This window comes from Coregonus clupeaformis, chromosome 30 (genome assembly GCF_020615455.1).
Source record: "Coregonus clupeaformis isolate EN_2021a chromosome 30, ASM2061545v1, whole genome shotgun sequence".
Taxonomy (NCBI): domain Eukaryota; kingdom Metazoa; phylum Chordata; class Actinopteri; order Salmoniformes; family Salmonidae; genus Coregonus; species Coregonus clupeaformis.
The window spans coordinates 5,817,571-5,833,763 of NC_059221.1; the positions used below are offsets into that span (position 1 = coordinate 5,817,571).

General features: G+C 46.2%; 1 protein-coding gene across 2 annotated transcripts in view; it reads right to left on the reverse strand.

Annotated features, from left to right (window-relative positions):
- Positions 1 to 16,193, reverse strand: part of LOC121545951 (phosphatase and actin regulator 3-like) — a 61,249-nt gene that overhangs the window by 21,770 nt on the left and 23,286 nt on the right. For both annotated transcript variants that reach the window (XM_041856894.2, XM_041856893.2), the window contains exon 2: positions 450 to 614. In XM_041856894.2, coding sequence (XP_041712828.1) covers positions 450 to 614 — 165 coding nt within the window. The remainder of the gene's footprint in view (positions 1 to 449; positions 615 to 16,193) is intronic.

Here is a 16,193-nt window from a genome sequence, read left to right on the forward strand (position 1 = left end):
CTACAACATATGCGAAAATGAAAAACATTGGATTTTACGCGTTAAGAAAATTGATGTTAAAAGAAATGATAAAATTGTTTCGCAAAATGGGTCAACTTTGAGCACCTCTATCTCCTGAATGTTTTGTCATTCGGGTCGAAAAAGTCACTTTCTGACCACTTTTACCATGGGGAAATATGTATGGCAAGTTTCGTTTAAATCAAAATGGGTGCGGTCAAAAAGTGACTTTCTGAAATGGCTTCCTTTCCTCGTGTCCTTTCTTTCATGACCCCTGATCTGACAAAATTGGAGAGTCCTATTTGGGGTCATGGTATGTTGAGATAGAGGAAGCCATTTTAAAGATTTGGGGCATTACTCAAGTCCTTTTACTCATAATCTGCTACGCCCGCTCTCTCTTTTCCCCCATCTCTGTCTCTCTCTCTCTCTCTCTCTCTCTCTCTCTCGCTCACCTGTGGAGCTCTGCTTCAGCTTCTCATTTTTCTTTTTCCTCCACTTCCAGGGTTTGAAGATGCGCCCCAGGCTGGCCAGCTTGCTGTTGCGGCGGATGGGCGGGGTGTGCACCCCCGACACCAGGCAGCCAGTATGCAGCACCCTCTGATGGTCCATCACCTCCACTGCAACCAGAGAGGTGTGTAGTAGACAGGGAGTATGGAGCGAGTGGGAGACAGGAAAGAGAGAGGGGGGAGGCAGAGTGGAAAATAGGGGGAGGTAGAAAAGAGAGAGGGGGAGAGAAAGGGAAACGGTGTAAGAAAGAGAGAGTGGAAGAGAAGGAAGGGGTAGAGAGGGAGGTGGAGGTAAGGGTGGAGAGAAGAAGAGAGATACATGTGCAGGGAGAGAGATATTAGTTAACAGTGAATTATGCAAATCATGTCATGGTGTCAATGTTCACCCTATTCATTATGCAAATTACCTCCTACTTTAAATAAATGGATTTGAATTAACATATGGTTTCCCTATATCTCTCCCCTTTAAGACTAGAGAAGAGAAACTCTACAGCAAGACTCTACAGCTACTAACGAAGGAGCACTGAATATAGAAGCCACAGCTCCCAAGAGCAAAACAGGTGCATCAATCCAAACAAGTTTCTCATGAAGGCATAACCAGAGTATTTACAGAAAAAATGCCTCTCCATCTATTTTCTCTGATCCTCTGTTATTAAGCCAGATGACAAGGGCATATTGTTGAGAGAGCGAGAGAGAGCGAGAGCGAGAGAGCGAGAGCGAGAGAGACAAAACGACATAGATAGATATGGCACAGACTGATTTGATTAGCTGACCACAGTGATTGATTTGACATCACTACATCAACAGCTCCTCAATATCAGAAGAGAACCAAGTTTCATTGAATTATTGCGTGAGTCACACGGCCACAGGCCCACACAACAGCTGCACTGATGTACATATAGTCTTGCTGATGTGTTGTGTTCACATTCAATCACAAACAAACAGGGTAGATACCTTTTCCACATTTTGTTATGTTACAACCTTATTCTAAAACGGATTAAATTGTTTTTTCTTCTTCATCAAACTACACACAATACCCCATAATGACAAAGCAAAAACAGGTTTTTAGAATGTTTGGCAAAAATTAAAAACACGGAAATATCAAATTTACGTAAGTATTCAGACCCTTTACTCAGTACTTTGTTGAAGCACCTTTGGCAACGATTACAGCCTAAGAGTCTTCTTGGGTATGACACTACAAGCTTGTGCACACCTGTTTTTGGGGAGTTTCTCCCATTGTTCTCTGCAGATCCTGAATGCCAAGCGTCACTTCTGGAGGAAACCTGGCACCATCCCTACGGTGAAGCACGGTGGTGGCAGCATCATGCTGTGGGGATGTTTTTCAGCAGCAGGGACTGGGAGACTAGTCAGGATCAAGGGAAAGATGAACAGAGCAAAGTACAGAAAGATCCTTGATGAAAACCTGCTCCAGAGTGCTCAGGACCTCAGACTGGGGCAAAGGTTCACCTTCCAACAGGACAACGACCCTAATCACACAGCCAAGACAACGCAGGAGTGGCTTTGGGACAAGTCTCTGAATGTCCTTGAGTGGCCCAGCCAGAGCCCGAACCCGATCGAACATCTCTGGAGAGACCTGAAAATAGCGACGCTCCCCATCCAACCTGACAGAGCTTGAGTGGATCTGCAGAGAAGAATGTGAGAAACTCCCCAAATACAGGTGTGTCAAGCTTGTAGCGTCATACCCAAGACTGCCAAAGGTGCTTCAACAAAGTACTGAGTAAAGGGTCTGAATACTTATGTAAATGTGATATTTCAGTTTTTTTATTTTTATACATTTGCAAAGATTTCTACAAACCTGTTTTCGCTTTGTCATTACGGAGTATTGTGTGTAGATTGATGACACATTTATTTTATTTAATCCATTTTAGAATAAGGCTGTAACGTACATTTTCTTGGAAAAAGTAAAGGGGTCTCAATACTTTCCGAATGCACTGTACATAGGAAATGTACAGTAAATAGACCAGAAAGAATCCAAGCGGCAAACATTAGCTTGACTAAACCCACTACAACAGGAACAGGCAGGAGGCAGACATTTTGGTTTCTCTATTCAGTACAGGCTACAGAGGTTTTCATCAAAACAGGGGGAAAATGACTGGAAAACCTCAGTTCACTGTGGAACTGGGTGTTGTTGGAGTACAGTGGAGGAGAGGGAGGGTGGATAGAGCCCCGATGCCGTGTGCAACATGCCTCTCTCGCTCTCTCTCTCTCTCTCTCCAAATGCATGGGATGGGATGGGATGTGGGGGAGAAGTGGGCTCTGGCGTTTGACATCCAAATAATGGAGAAACGAGTCAGTTGACCGGCGCGCACGTCCTCCCGACTAACCGTCAACCAGCACACAACGGAATCCAGGTCAAGCCTGAAGACGCGAGGCGGCGAGCATGAGCACAGCAAGATTAGAGAAGGGGGGAGGAGGGGATAGGAGGTAGAAAGGAAGGGTAGGGGGGGTATTTCTGTTACCATGGCGACAACATCCAGATGCTGCAGTCAGTCGGTGGAGAGGAGCCTCCTTGGAGGCAGAGCAGCCCAAGTGCATGCAGGGAAGGGAGTAAGCAGCATGGAGGAGGTCAGTGAGTAGAAAAGGGGAGGGGGGGGCTAGGTGGGAGGGAGGAGAGGAGAGTTGAGGGGGGATTCTAGGCTGTTGCCATACGGAAGGAGAATCTCCAGCAGCCAATCAGAGCCCAGCAATTCATAATGTATATCTAGTATTTCTACATTTTCCATAGAAGGAAACCTGTTTTAAAAAATGGAGTAACAGATAACATTGAATTTGGAGAAATCTCAGCCTTTTTTTTTCACCGGATGGGGATATATTAAAAAGTATGTAAAATGTCCATCATGAATGGGCTGTACCACATGTGGTGAACAATACGATGTCAATGAATATGCTAATGTGAAATTTGGATTAATTCAATCCATGTATTGTGTTTAGGCAGCGCCCCATTTCTTTGCAGTAATGTACATAGTCCAACAAACATGGTCTACAGTATGTTTTAGTCTTCCAGCTATTGCGAGTGTTTAGCCTACAAGTGCTAAAAGTCTGGAACCCTTACCTACCAATCAAATGTAGGCAAAATATATTTTGTGTGAAAGAAAGGGGGGATTTTATGATTGCATCATAAGAAGTGTTCAAAATAGATATTTTCATGCATGATTGACAGTGTTGTGAGGTTACTGCTGTACTGTCACAATAAAACAATGAAAAACAACCATACAACATAGTTTGCATCTTATATAGGCATTATTATGTTGTAATGCATACCCTGTTAGTGTGGAAGCGGTGGTAACCAAGGGTTCTTCAAATTGTGTGATTATCGTCACAACAATGTTGCCCTGCTGACTGGTCAAGATGAACTACCTCACTGTTCACACACTTGAAGACCAGAGTCATGTTCCTAAGGCACCAAATGGAAGAAAACATATTGAAACAGGGAGGGACTAGTTAGACTAGTGCAATAATAAATGCTGGTTTTCCAATGCAGATCATTTTAAAATGTGTTCTGCTGTGTGCCCTAATGAACACGATCCTGCTCCGTATTTGGTGCTACTTAGCTTGCCTTTCCCTGCCATATCTCAGTCAATCATTACACTGAGTGAGATACTGCCAGCTGTAACAAATCATTGCAATTAATTTACAGCTGTCTCTCTAATGACAAAAGTAAACTGACATAAAACATGACTGACAGCATGCATGACAGACACGGTTGTAACTAAAGGTCTGTTGTCCTAAGGTGGAGTTGAAAGGTGGGCTGTTCATAGGTGCAATGACATAAGGAGACTAAACATATGCCTTATGAGCGTATTTCAAGGGCATTGTTGATGGACACTTCATGGTGCAATGTCGCAGTCGATGGAGGTCACACTCACACCATATACAGCGGCTTGCGAAAGTATTCACCCCGCTTGGCATTTTTCCTATTTTGTTGCCTTACAACCTGGAATTGATTTTTTGGGGGGGGTTGTATCATTTGATTTACACAACATCCCTACCACTTTGAAGATGCAAAATATTGTTTTGTGTGAAACAAACAAGAAATAAGACAAAAAAACGGAAAACTTGAGCGTGCATAACTATTCCCCCCCCAAGTCAATACTTTGTAGAGCCACCTTTTGCAGCAATTACAGCTGCAAGTCTCTTGTGGTATGTCTCTATCTCTGTGGCTCATTTGGTAGAGCATGGCGCTTGTAACGCCAGGGTAGTGGGTTTGATCCCTGGGACCACCCATACGTAAAAATGTATACACACATGACTGTAAGTCGCTTTGGATAAAAGCGTCTGCTAAATGGCATATTATTATTATAAGCTTGGCACATCTAGCCACTGGGATTTTTGCCCATTCTTCAAGGCAAAACTGCTCCAGCTCCTTTAAGTTGGATGGGTTCTGCTGGTGTACAGCAATCTTTAAGTCGTACCACATATTCTCAATTGGATTGAGGTCTGGGCTTGACTAGGCCATTCCAACACATTTAAATGTTTCCCCTTAAACCACTCAAGTGTTGCTTTAGCAGTATGCTTAGGGTCATTGTCCTGCTGGAAGGTGAACCTCCGTCCCAGTCTCAAATCTCTGGAAGACTGAAACAAGTTTCCTCAAGAATTTCCCTGTATTTAGTGCCACCCATCATTCCTTCAATTCTGACCAGTTTCCCAGTCACTGCAGATGAAAAACATGATGTTCTCGGGGTGATGAGAGGTGTTGGGTTTGCGCCAGACATAGCGTTTTCCTTGATGGCCAAAAAGCTCAATTTTAGTCTCATCTGACCAGAGAACCTTCTTCCATATGTTTGGGGAGTCCCCCACATGCCTTTTGGCGAACACAAAACATGTTTGCTTATTTTTTTCTTCAAGCAATGGCTTTTTTCTGGCCACTCTTCCGTAAAGCCCAGCTCTGTGGAGTGTACGGCTTAAAGTGGTCCTATGGACAGATACTCCAATCTCCGCTGTGGAGCTTTGCAGCTCCTTCAGGGTTATCTTTGGTGTCTTTGTTGACTCTCTGATTAATGCCCTCTTTGCCTGGTCTGTGAGTTTTGGTGGGCGGCCCTCTCTTGGCAGGTTTGTTGTGGTGCCATATTCTTTCAATTTTTTAATAATGGATTTAATGGTGCTCCGTGGGATGTTCAAAGTTTCTGATATTTTTTTATAACCCAACCCTGATCTGTACTTCTCCACAAACTTTGTGCCTGACCTGTTTGGAGAGCTCCTTGGTCTTCATGGTGCTGCTTGCTTGGTGGTGCCCCTTGCTTAGTGGTGTTGCAGACTCTGGGGCCTTTCAGAACAGGTGTATATATACTGAGATCATGTGACAGATCATGTGACACTTAGATTGCACACAGGTGGACTTTATTTAACTAATTATGTGACTCCTGAAGGTAATTGGTTGCACCAGATCTTATTTAGGGGCTTCATAGCAAAGGGGGTGAATACATATGCACGCACCACTTTTCCTTTATTTATTTTTTAGAATTGTTTGAAACAAGTTATTTCTTTCACCAATTTGGACTATTTTGTGTATGTCCATTACATGAAATCCAAATAAAAATCCATTTAAATGACAGGTTGTAATGCAACAGGTTGTAATGCAAGGCACTGTACACATGGCTTGTAGAGTGACATGTCTCGAATCCCACACAATGAAAACGAATGGATCAACCAACCTCCAGAAATCAATTCTCAGTATATGGCTTTGTCTAGATATTTATATGTCAATGGCGCCATCATGCTGTCTGATAGGCCAGGAGGAATTGTCGCCATATCGCTTTCACCTATCCAATCGTCTCATATCTATCCAAGTGTATAGGGGGTAGGGGCTAGGGGTTGATTTGGGATTCAGTGTCAGTCCTGTTCAAATTCATTCCTCCCACCCCCCTCACTTGGAGGACTAACAATGTGCCCTTGAACAGGCCACCTCCTTACCCACTGCCATGCCATGCCAGCTAACCTCCTCACTTACCCCCCTGGCACTGCAACTGTGCTGCCATCTGTCCATTGCCTACGGGCCTGTCACAGTCTGAGCACACAGCTAACTACCAGAAGAGAGTGAGAGGTTGCTTGTGTCTATGCTTCCTAGTGAGCAGCCACACATTGATTTAAGACCCCTGTTCTGAGAGAGACTTGAGAGCACCTGCACCACCATTACACAAAGGGAGGTGCAGAGTTCATAGTGACCCAGTCTCTATGAAGAGTGGAGTGTCCATTCTAGCAACTGGTTAGTCATTGAATCCCTTATATATTAGTTATTGCTTAGCACTGCCTTGAATGATAACATTGTATAATGGCACTTTTTTAGATGCCAAAAATCGGAATTATCTGATATTCCACTAACAGGCCAAATAGGGTTGACCAAGAGCAGATTTGGGCTGTTGTTTTATATATATACAGTGCCTAGTGAAAGTCTACACACCCCTTGCATAGTATTCACATTTTGCTGCCTAAACATTTAATCTAAAAAGGTATTAAATTCAATTTTTTCCCTATAGATCTACACAACCTACTTCACATTTTCAGAGTGAAAGAAAGTCATAGAACATTTTCCTGATTAATTAGAAATTAAAAAAACAAATGTCTTGATGTCTTCACACCCCAGAGTTAATACTTGGTGGAAACACCTTTGGCAGCCATTAGAGCTGTGAATCATTTTGAATAATATTCTACCAACTTTGCATAACTCTTAAGGCAACATATGTCCATTGTTTTTGTCCAAATTGCTCAAGCTCAGTACATTTGGTTGGGAATCATTGATGGACATCAATATTCAAACCTTGTCTCAGTAAGTCAGGACTGACACTAGACCACTCAGGAACCCTCAACACCTTTTGGAAAGCCATTCTGGTTTGTCTTTGGCATACACACTTGTGTAATTGTCTTGCTGAAATATAAAACTCTATTCCAGGGTTTTCAGAAGACTGAGGCAGGTTTTGCTTTAACAATTTACATTGGCTTTGCTCTTTTCATATTTATTTTGATCCTGACAAACTCCCCAGTCCCTAATGATGACAAGCATACCCATAACATGATGCTACCACCACAATACTTGAAAATACAGAGGGTTTCACTCTGTGTTGTGTTGTATTGGATTTGACCCAAACTTGTAATTTTTTATTTAGGCCAAAAAGTTAATGTCTTTGCCATGTTGTCTTGCAGTATTACTTAACGGCCTTATTGCAAACAGAATTGATGATTTGGAGTGGATTTTTTAAAACACAGGCTTCCTTCTTTTCACTTTGTCATACAGGCCAGTAATGTAAAGTGAATGCAATGTTGTTGATCCCTTTGTATTTTCAAGTATTGTGGTGGCAGCATCATGTTATGGTTATTCTTGCCACTGGCAGGGACTGGGGAGTTTGTTAGGGAGTTTGTCAATCAATAATTCCCAACAAAATTTACTGAGCTTAAGTCATTTTGGCAAAAACAACGGATATATGTTGCCCTAAGAGTTGTGCAAAGTTGGTAGAATCTTATTCAAAATGATTCACAGCTGTAATGGCTGCCAAAGGTGTTTCCACCAAGTATATTCTGGGTTGTGAAGACATATGCAATCAATACATCCTCATTTTGTATTTCTAAGTAATTTGGAAAGTTTTCTATAATTTGTCTTTCACTTTGAAAATGTGGAGTAGGTTGTCTAGATCGATAGGAAAAAAAATCTAATTTTATCCCTTTTAAGATGTAATTTTAAGGCAGCAAAATGTGAAGACTGTGCAAGAGGTGTGTAGACTTTCATTAGGGACTGTATAGATATAATGAGACAATTACAGGGAATGAAAAGGTTATCTCCCTTAAACAAATGACTGTATAAACAGTTTTAAACAGCAGACCTGTCCATACAAAGCTATTTTTAGATGCATCCTTATGCAGAGTCAATGGGTGAGTGGCTGTTGTATGTGAGGTAGAGCTATATTACAAATATAACAAATATCACCTAGATTTATTCTACTCCTGGGCCCGTATTCATTAAGCGTCTCAGGGTAGAAGTGCGGATCTAGGATCAGGTCCCTCCTGTCCATGTAATCTTATTCATTATGAAAAGGCACTGATCTAAAGGCCCCCCTACTCTGAGACACTTTATGAATACGGGCCCTGGACTTAAAAGCATGTTCAATCGAGATTCTGCATTGAATATGCTTTTCAGCTTTCCCGTTCAGAAGTAAAGGTCATTCTTATAATATAATATGCCATTTAGCAGACACTTTTATCCAAAGCGACTTACAGTCATGCGTGCATACATTTTTTTTGGTGTATGGGTGGTCCCGGGGATCGAACCCACTACCTTGGCGTTATAAGCGCCGTGCTCTACCAGCTGAGCTACAGAGGACTGCTATAGACGACCAAGTGCTAACAGTCAGTATCTGGATAATATGTGTGAAATGCTTGATAATGTATGTGATATCAACAGAGAAGTATATTTTCTGGGTGATTGAAATATTGACTGGCTTTCATCAAGCTGCCAACTCAAGAAAAAACGTCAAAATGTAACCAGTGCCTGCAACCTGGTTCAGGTTGTCAGTCAACCTACCAGGGTAGTTACAAACAGCACAGGAATGAAATCATCAACATGTATTGATCACATCTTTACTAATGCTGCAGAAACTTGCTTTAAAGCAGTATCCAAATACATAGGATGTAGTGATCACAATAGAGTAGGCATATCTAGGAAAACCAAAGTTCCAAAGGCTGGGCCTAATATAAAGGTCATACAATACGTTTTGTAGTGATTCTTATGTTGATGATGTAAAGAATATTTGCTGGTCTGTGGTGTGTAATGAGGAGCAACCAGACGCTGCACTTGACACATTTATGAAATTGCTTATTCCAATTACTAAAAAGCATGCACCCATTAAGGAAATGACTGTAAAAACTGTTCAATCCCCTTGGATTGATGAGGAATTGAAAAATTGTATGGTTGAGAGGCAAATAAGTCTGGCAGCACAACCAATTGGCAAAGAAACTATACTATGAAGCAAAAAAAAAAAAAAAAAAAAAAGAGGGTGTTCTTTAATGGAAGCCTCTCCAACATAATCCAGGTAGAATCAGGAATTCCCCAGGGCAGCTGTTTAGACCCCTTACTTTTTTCAATATTTACTAACGACATGCCACTGGCCTTGAGTAAAGCCTGTGTGTCTATGCATGCGGATGACTCAACACTATACACGTCAGCTACTACAGCGACTGAAATGACTGCAAAACTTAACAAAGAGCTGCAGTTAGTTTCAGAATGGGTGGCAAGGAATAAGTTAGTCCTAAATATTTCCAAAACTAAAATCATTGTATTTGGGATAAAACATTTACTAAACCCTAAACCTCAACTAAATCTTGTAATGAATAATGTGGAAATTGAGCAAATTGAGGTGACTAAACTGCTTGGAGTAACCCTGGATTGTAAACTGTCATGGTCAAAACATACTGATACAACAGTAGCTAAGATGGGGAGAAGTCTGTCCATAATAAAGCGTTGCTCTGCCTTCTTAACAACACTATCAACAAGGCAGGTCCTACAGGCCCTAGTTTTGTTGCACCTGGACTACTGTTCAGTAGTGTGGACAGGTGCCACAAAGAGGGACTTAGGAAAATTACAATTGGCTTAGAACAGGGCAGCACAGCTGGCCCTTAAAAGTACACTGGGAGCTAATATTAATGATATGCATGTCAATCTCTCATGGCTCAAAGTGGAAGAGAGATTGACTTCACCACTACTTGTTTTTGTAAGAAGTGTGGACAAGCTGAATGTACCGAGCTGTCTGTTTAAACTACTAGCACACAGCTCGGACACCCATGCATACCCCACAAAACATGCCACCAGAGGTCTCTTCACAATCCCTAAGTCGAGAACATATGGGAGGCGCACAGTACTACATAGAGCCATGACTACATGGAACTCTATTCCACATCAGGTAACTAATGCAAGCAGTAGAATCAGATTTAAAAAACAGGTAAAAATACACCTTATGGAACAGCGGGGACTGTGAAGAGACACACACAAAGGTACAGACACACATACGCACACAAGCACTAGCACACACTCTACACACACATACATTGTAATATTGTTGTATGGTGGTATTATAAATGTTGTATTGTAGATATGTAGTGGTGTAATAATGTTATATGATGTACTGTTTTATCTTTTGTTTTATATGTAATGTAAGTGCCTTAATGTGTTTGGACCCCAGGAAGAGTAGCAGCTAATGAGGATCCCTAATAAATACAAAGTAGACTTACTCGGACTCTGAGAAACCGGTCTTATGTGTGGTATTCTCAAATGTGTGGGCTACTGGCTTTAAAGGAGAGAAGCGATGTCAGCAAGGAGAGCAGCCAATAAGAAGTGCCCGAGGGCCTTGTTTGCTACCATATGTTTCAGTTAAGATTGGGGACTGGTGGGGGAGTACTCAAATAGACTGACTCCTGCATGTAGCCTCACTACAAAATACTTGGGATCTGTCACAAGCCGGGCTAGAAACTCCGGTCTCAGATGTGGAGAGCTGGGGGTACTACCCCTTAGCCACAGAGGAGGTGTTGTAGGACCCAAATGAAACACCCAAGGCAATACTCCAGGCAAGTAGATTTAATGTTCCAAAACAGGAGGCAAAACAAAACAACTCCACGAGGGGAGAAAAACAAACTAAAGATAACTTTGAACAACTTACTAGGACAGACACGGTGGGACAAAGCAGGAGACACATAGTCAGGACGCAATAACCAAGTGAGAAACAAGGGGAAAACACACAGCTAAAATACACAAGGGGAAACAAGGCACAGGTGACCTGGATCAAGCTAATTAGGACACATGAGGAAGAACTAAGGCAGAGGGGAACACAGATGACCTCTAGAGGCCCGGAGACAAACAGGAGGCAGGAAGCTGACACACACGAGGAAGAACTAAGGCAGAGGGGAACACAGATGACCTCTAGAGGCCCGGAGACAAACAGGAGGCAGGAAGCTGACAGGACCCCCTCCTCTAGGGAACGACTCCTGACGTTCCTTCCAGAACACCCTGGCCCCAGGGTGCGAAAATCTCGGATCAAACCTGGGTCCAGGATGTCCCTGGCTGGAACCCAGGAGCGCTCCTCCCGGCCCGTAGCCCTCCCAGTCCACCAGATACTGCAGAGAGTTCTGGACCCTCCGGGAGTCCAGTATCCGGCGGACTGTGTAGGCTGGCTGGCCGTCAATGATCCTGGGAGGTGGCGGGGGGTCTGCGTGGGGGGCAAAGGGAGAAGACAAGACAGGTTTAAGGAGTGAAACATGGAAAGTGGGGTTAACTCTAAGGGAGCGAGGGAGAACCAAACGATACGACACAGGGTTAACCTTTCTAGCAATGCGGAAAGGCCCGATGTATCTCTGGGAAAGCTTCCTGGATTCGACCCGGAGGGGCAGGTTCTTAGTGGCCAACCAAACTCTCTGACCAGCTCGGAAACTAGGGGCCGTCCGGCGGTGGCGATTAGCCTGACTTTGGTATCTCTGGGAGGTCCGAAAGAGGGCACGCCTGGCCTTCTTCCAGGTCCGCCTACAGCGTTGGACAAAGCGCTGGGCCGAGGGAACACCAACTTGCGCCTCCTCCTCTGGAAACAATGGAGGGTTGTAACCGAACTGGCATTCGAAGGGGGACAATCCGGTGGCTGAGGACTGGAGGGTGTTGTGGGCATATTCAGCCCAAATGATATAGGTGGCCCAAGACGTGGGATTACTGGCCGCCATACACCGCAGGGTGGTCTCCAGATCCTGATTAATCCGTTCCGTTTGGCCATTAGACTCTGGATGGAACCCCGACGATAGGCTGGCTGTGGCCCCAACAAGCCTGCAGAAGGCCCCCCAAAACCGGGACGAGAATTGGGGACCTCGGTCAGAGACCACGTCCAGGGGAATACCAAATATCCGGAAGACATGGTTCATGAGGAGCTCAGCAGTCTCCTTAGCCGAGGGCAGCTTGGGCAGGGGAATAAACCGGGCAGCCTTAGAGAACCGGTCTACCACCACTAGGATGACGGTGTTGCCCTGGGATAGAGGAAGTCCCATAACAAAGTCCAGAGAAAGGTGTGACCATGGCCTTCGAGGAACAGGTAAGGGATGGAGCAGTCCCTGGGGTCGCTGGCGTGTCGACTTTCCCTGGTTGCACACAGGGCAGGCCTCAACATAGACCTGCACGTCCTTCTTGATGGACGGCCACCAAAACCGCCGTCGGAGGAACTCCAGTGTCGCGAGCACTGCCTGGATGGCATGTCAAGGGCGACTCATGACCCCACTGCAAGACGCGGCCCCGAACAGAGAGAGGAACGTACAGGCGACCGGCAGGACCACCGCCTGGATCGGGCTCCTGGACAAGAGCTTCTCGTACCCCTCTTTCTAGTTCCCACTGAAGAGGTGCGACGATCCTAGACCTCGGGATAATCGATGCCAAGGGCTTCTCTTGTAACTCGGGAGAATAGACTCGAGACAGAGCATCCGGCTTGACGTTCTTGGTGCCAGGTCGGTAAGTCAGGAGGAACTGGAATCGATTAAAGAAAAGGGACCATCGTGCTTGCCGAGGGTTCATCCGCTTAGCCTGTTGGAGATATTCCAGGTTCTTGTGGTCTGTGAGAACCTGGAAAGGGTGCTGAGCCCCCTCAAGCCAATGGCGCCACTCTTCCAATGCCAGTTTTACCGCAAGCAACTCTAGATCCCCCACGTGGTAGTTGCGCTCGGCCTCAGACAGGCGGCGAGACATGAAGGCACAAGGGTGTAATCTCCCATCCGCACCCCTCTGTGACAGGACGGCTCCCACCCCCACCTCTGAGGCGTCCACCTCCACCACGAAAGGTCTCTCTGGGTCAGGGGTCACCAGAATCGGAGCAGACGTGAAGCGGCGCTGAGATCCTCGAAGGCCCCTGCTGCTTCCGGACCCCAGTGAATCTTGGTCCCTCCTCCCTTGGTAAGCGTCGTCAAGGGGGCTACCACCGAGCTGAAATTCTTAATGAACTTCCGATAGAAGTTAGAAAAGCCAATGAACCGTTGAACCTCCTTGACCGTGGCAGGTGTGGGCCAATCGTGGACCGCCTTGACCTTCTTGGGATCCATCTCTAGGTGCCCGGGAGTGACAATAAACCCGAGAAACTGAGTCTGAGAAACATGAAATTCACACTTCTCAGGCTTAACGTAGAGGTGATTGTCAAGGAGCCTCTGGAGAACCCTGCTAACATGCCCCTCATGCTCCTTCAGTGACCTCGAGAAGATGAGGATATCGTCCAGGTACACGAAGACGAACAGATTAAGCATATCCCGGAGAACATCATTAATCAGGGCTTGGAATACTGCGGGGGCATTGGTGAGCCCGAACGGCATCACCCGATATTCATAGTGCCCCGTGGGCGTGTTGAACGCCGTCTTCCATTCGTCTCCTTGCCGGATCCGCACGAGATGGTAAGCATTGCGGAGATCCAGCTTAGTAAAAATGGAAGCCCCTTGAAGCAGCTCAAAAGCAGTGGCCATGAGAGGAAGGGGGTATCGATTCCGAACCGTGATCTTGTTGAGTCCCCCGGTAATCAATACAAGGCCTAAGACCCCCGTCTTTCTTTTCAACAAAAGAAGCCCGCCCCAGCCGGGGAAGTAGAGGCATAGATGAGGCCGGCTGCCAAGGACTCCTTAATGTAGGTGTCCATAGCTGCGTGCTCGGGGGAGGACAAGGAAAAGATCCGACCTCTAGGAGGGCAGCACCCAGGGAGTAGATCAATGGCACAGTCATACGTGCGATGAGGCGGTAAGGAAGTAGCCCGGGCCTTGCTGAACACTGCCTTGAACCGATGGTAAACACTGGGGACTCGGGAGACGTCAACAGACTCTTGAAACTGGGTACTAGGGGCTGAGGGACTCTGAAGCATGCAGGTGAGTTGGCAGGCGGGACCCCAGCTAAGAATGGTGCCCGTAGGCCAGTCGATCTGGGGATTATGTCTGCATAGCCAAGGGTGACCCAGGATAATAGGATACTCGGGAGAGTCAATGAGATAGAAGGTCTCCTCCTGCTGGTGTTGAGAGATGGTAAGTCGCAGGGACTGAGTCGCCTCGGTAACCTTTCCTGGTTCCAGAGGTCTGCCATCTAAGGCTGTAACTGCCTGGGGTTGAGGAAGTAGTTGGGTAGGGATCTTAAGTTCCTTAGCCAAGGTTACATCCAGGAAATCACCTGCGGCACCGGAATCGATCATAGCCTGGACCCGATGCTGGTGGCCCCCCAGGACAGAGTGGCTGGAATAGCCAGGACAGCGTTAGTAGGAGGCGCTCTAACTCTCCCCATCACAGCCCTCCTGTAGCTGGGCGGGGACAGGCGTTTCCCGAAGCTCGGGGCAAGTGGAGCGGAAGTGGCCGGCAACCCCGCAGTAGAGGCACCGACGTTCCCTCATGCGACGTTCCCTTTCGTTGGGAGAAAGCCTGGAACGGCCTAACTGCATGCTCTCCGGGGAATCCTGGAGCAGTTCAGGAGCCGGGGAAGCTCTGAATGACGGAGTCCAAACAGGAGAAACAGAGCTGCTCAGAGGAACTTGGGAATGAGACACCTGACGGCGAGCCGTTCTCCGCTCTCTTAGACGATTGTCCAGGCGGATGGCCAAGGCTATGAGGGACTCGAGATCACCAGCTGGTTCTCGGGTGGCTAACTCATCTTGAAGGGGCTCAGATAACCCTCCCTGAAAGCAGACCCTCAGCGCTTCATCATTCCATCCGCTCCTTGCTGCTATGGTCCGGAAATCAATGGCAAAATCTGCCGTGCTTCGGTGCCCCTGACGGAGAGACAGTAGGCGCTTGGAAGCCTCCCGCCCACTGACAGGATGATCGAACACCCGCTTGAACTCTTCTACAAATGCAGCGTGGGAGTCACAACAGGCCTCCTGGGACTGCCACACCGCAGAAGCCCAGGCGAGCGCCTTGTCTGAAAGAAGGGTAATGATGTAGGCAATCTTGGAACGGTCTGTGGGAAAACTTGAGGGTTGGAGCTCGAAGGTGAGGGAGCATTGGGTGAGGAAACCCTGGCAAGAGCTTGGATCCCCAGAAAAGGGCTTGGGAGGTGGTAGTCGGGGCTCCGCCAACCGAGACGACCTGTCGTCACTGGGGGTGACCTGGGGGAAGGGAGAGGACCAGGGAGGCGTTCAAAGAGCTGGCGGAGGGAACTCATCATTTCGGCCAGGAGTTGAGAATGACTAGCCATCAGCTCCTCTTGTCGGCCGAGAACGGCTTCATGGCGCTGGAAAGAAGCCTCATGTCGAGTGATCACCGCCAACAGGTCCGGGAAACTGAGTGTTTCTGGGTCCATGATTGACTTGGTTATTCTGTCACAAGCCGGGCTAGAAACTCCGGTCTCAGATGTGGAGAGCTGGGGGTACTACCCCTTAGCCACAGAGGAGGTGTTGTAGGACCCAAATGAAACACCCAAGGCAATACTCCAGGCAAGTAGATTTAATGTTCCAAAACAGGAGGCAAAACAAAACAACTCCACGAGGGGAGAAAAACAAACTAAAGATAACTTTGAACAACTTACTAGGACAGACACGGTGGGACAAAGCAGGAGACACATAGTCAGGACGCAATAACCAAGTGAGAAACAAGGGGAAAACACACAGCTAAAATACACAAGGGGGAAACAAGCCACAGGTGACCTGGATCAAGCTAATTAGGACACATGAGGAAGAACTAAGGCAGAGGGGAACACAGATGACCTCT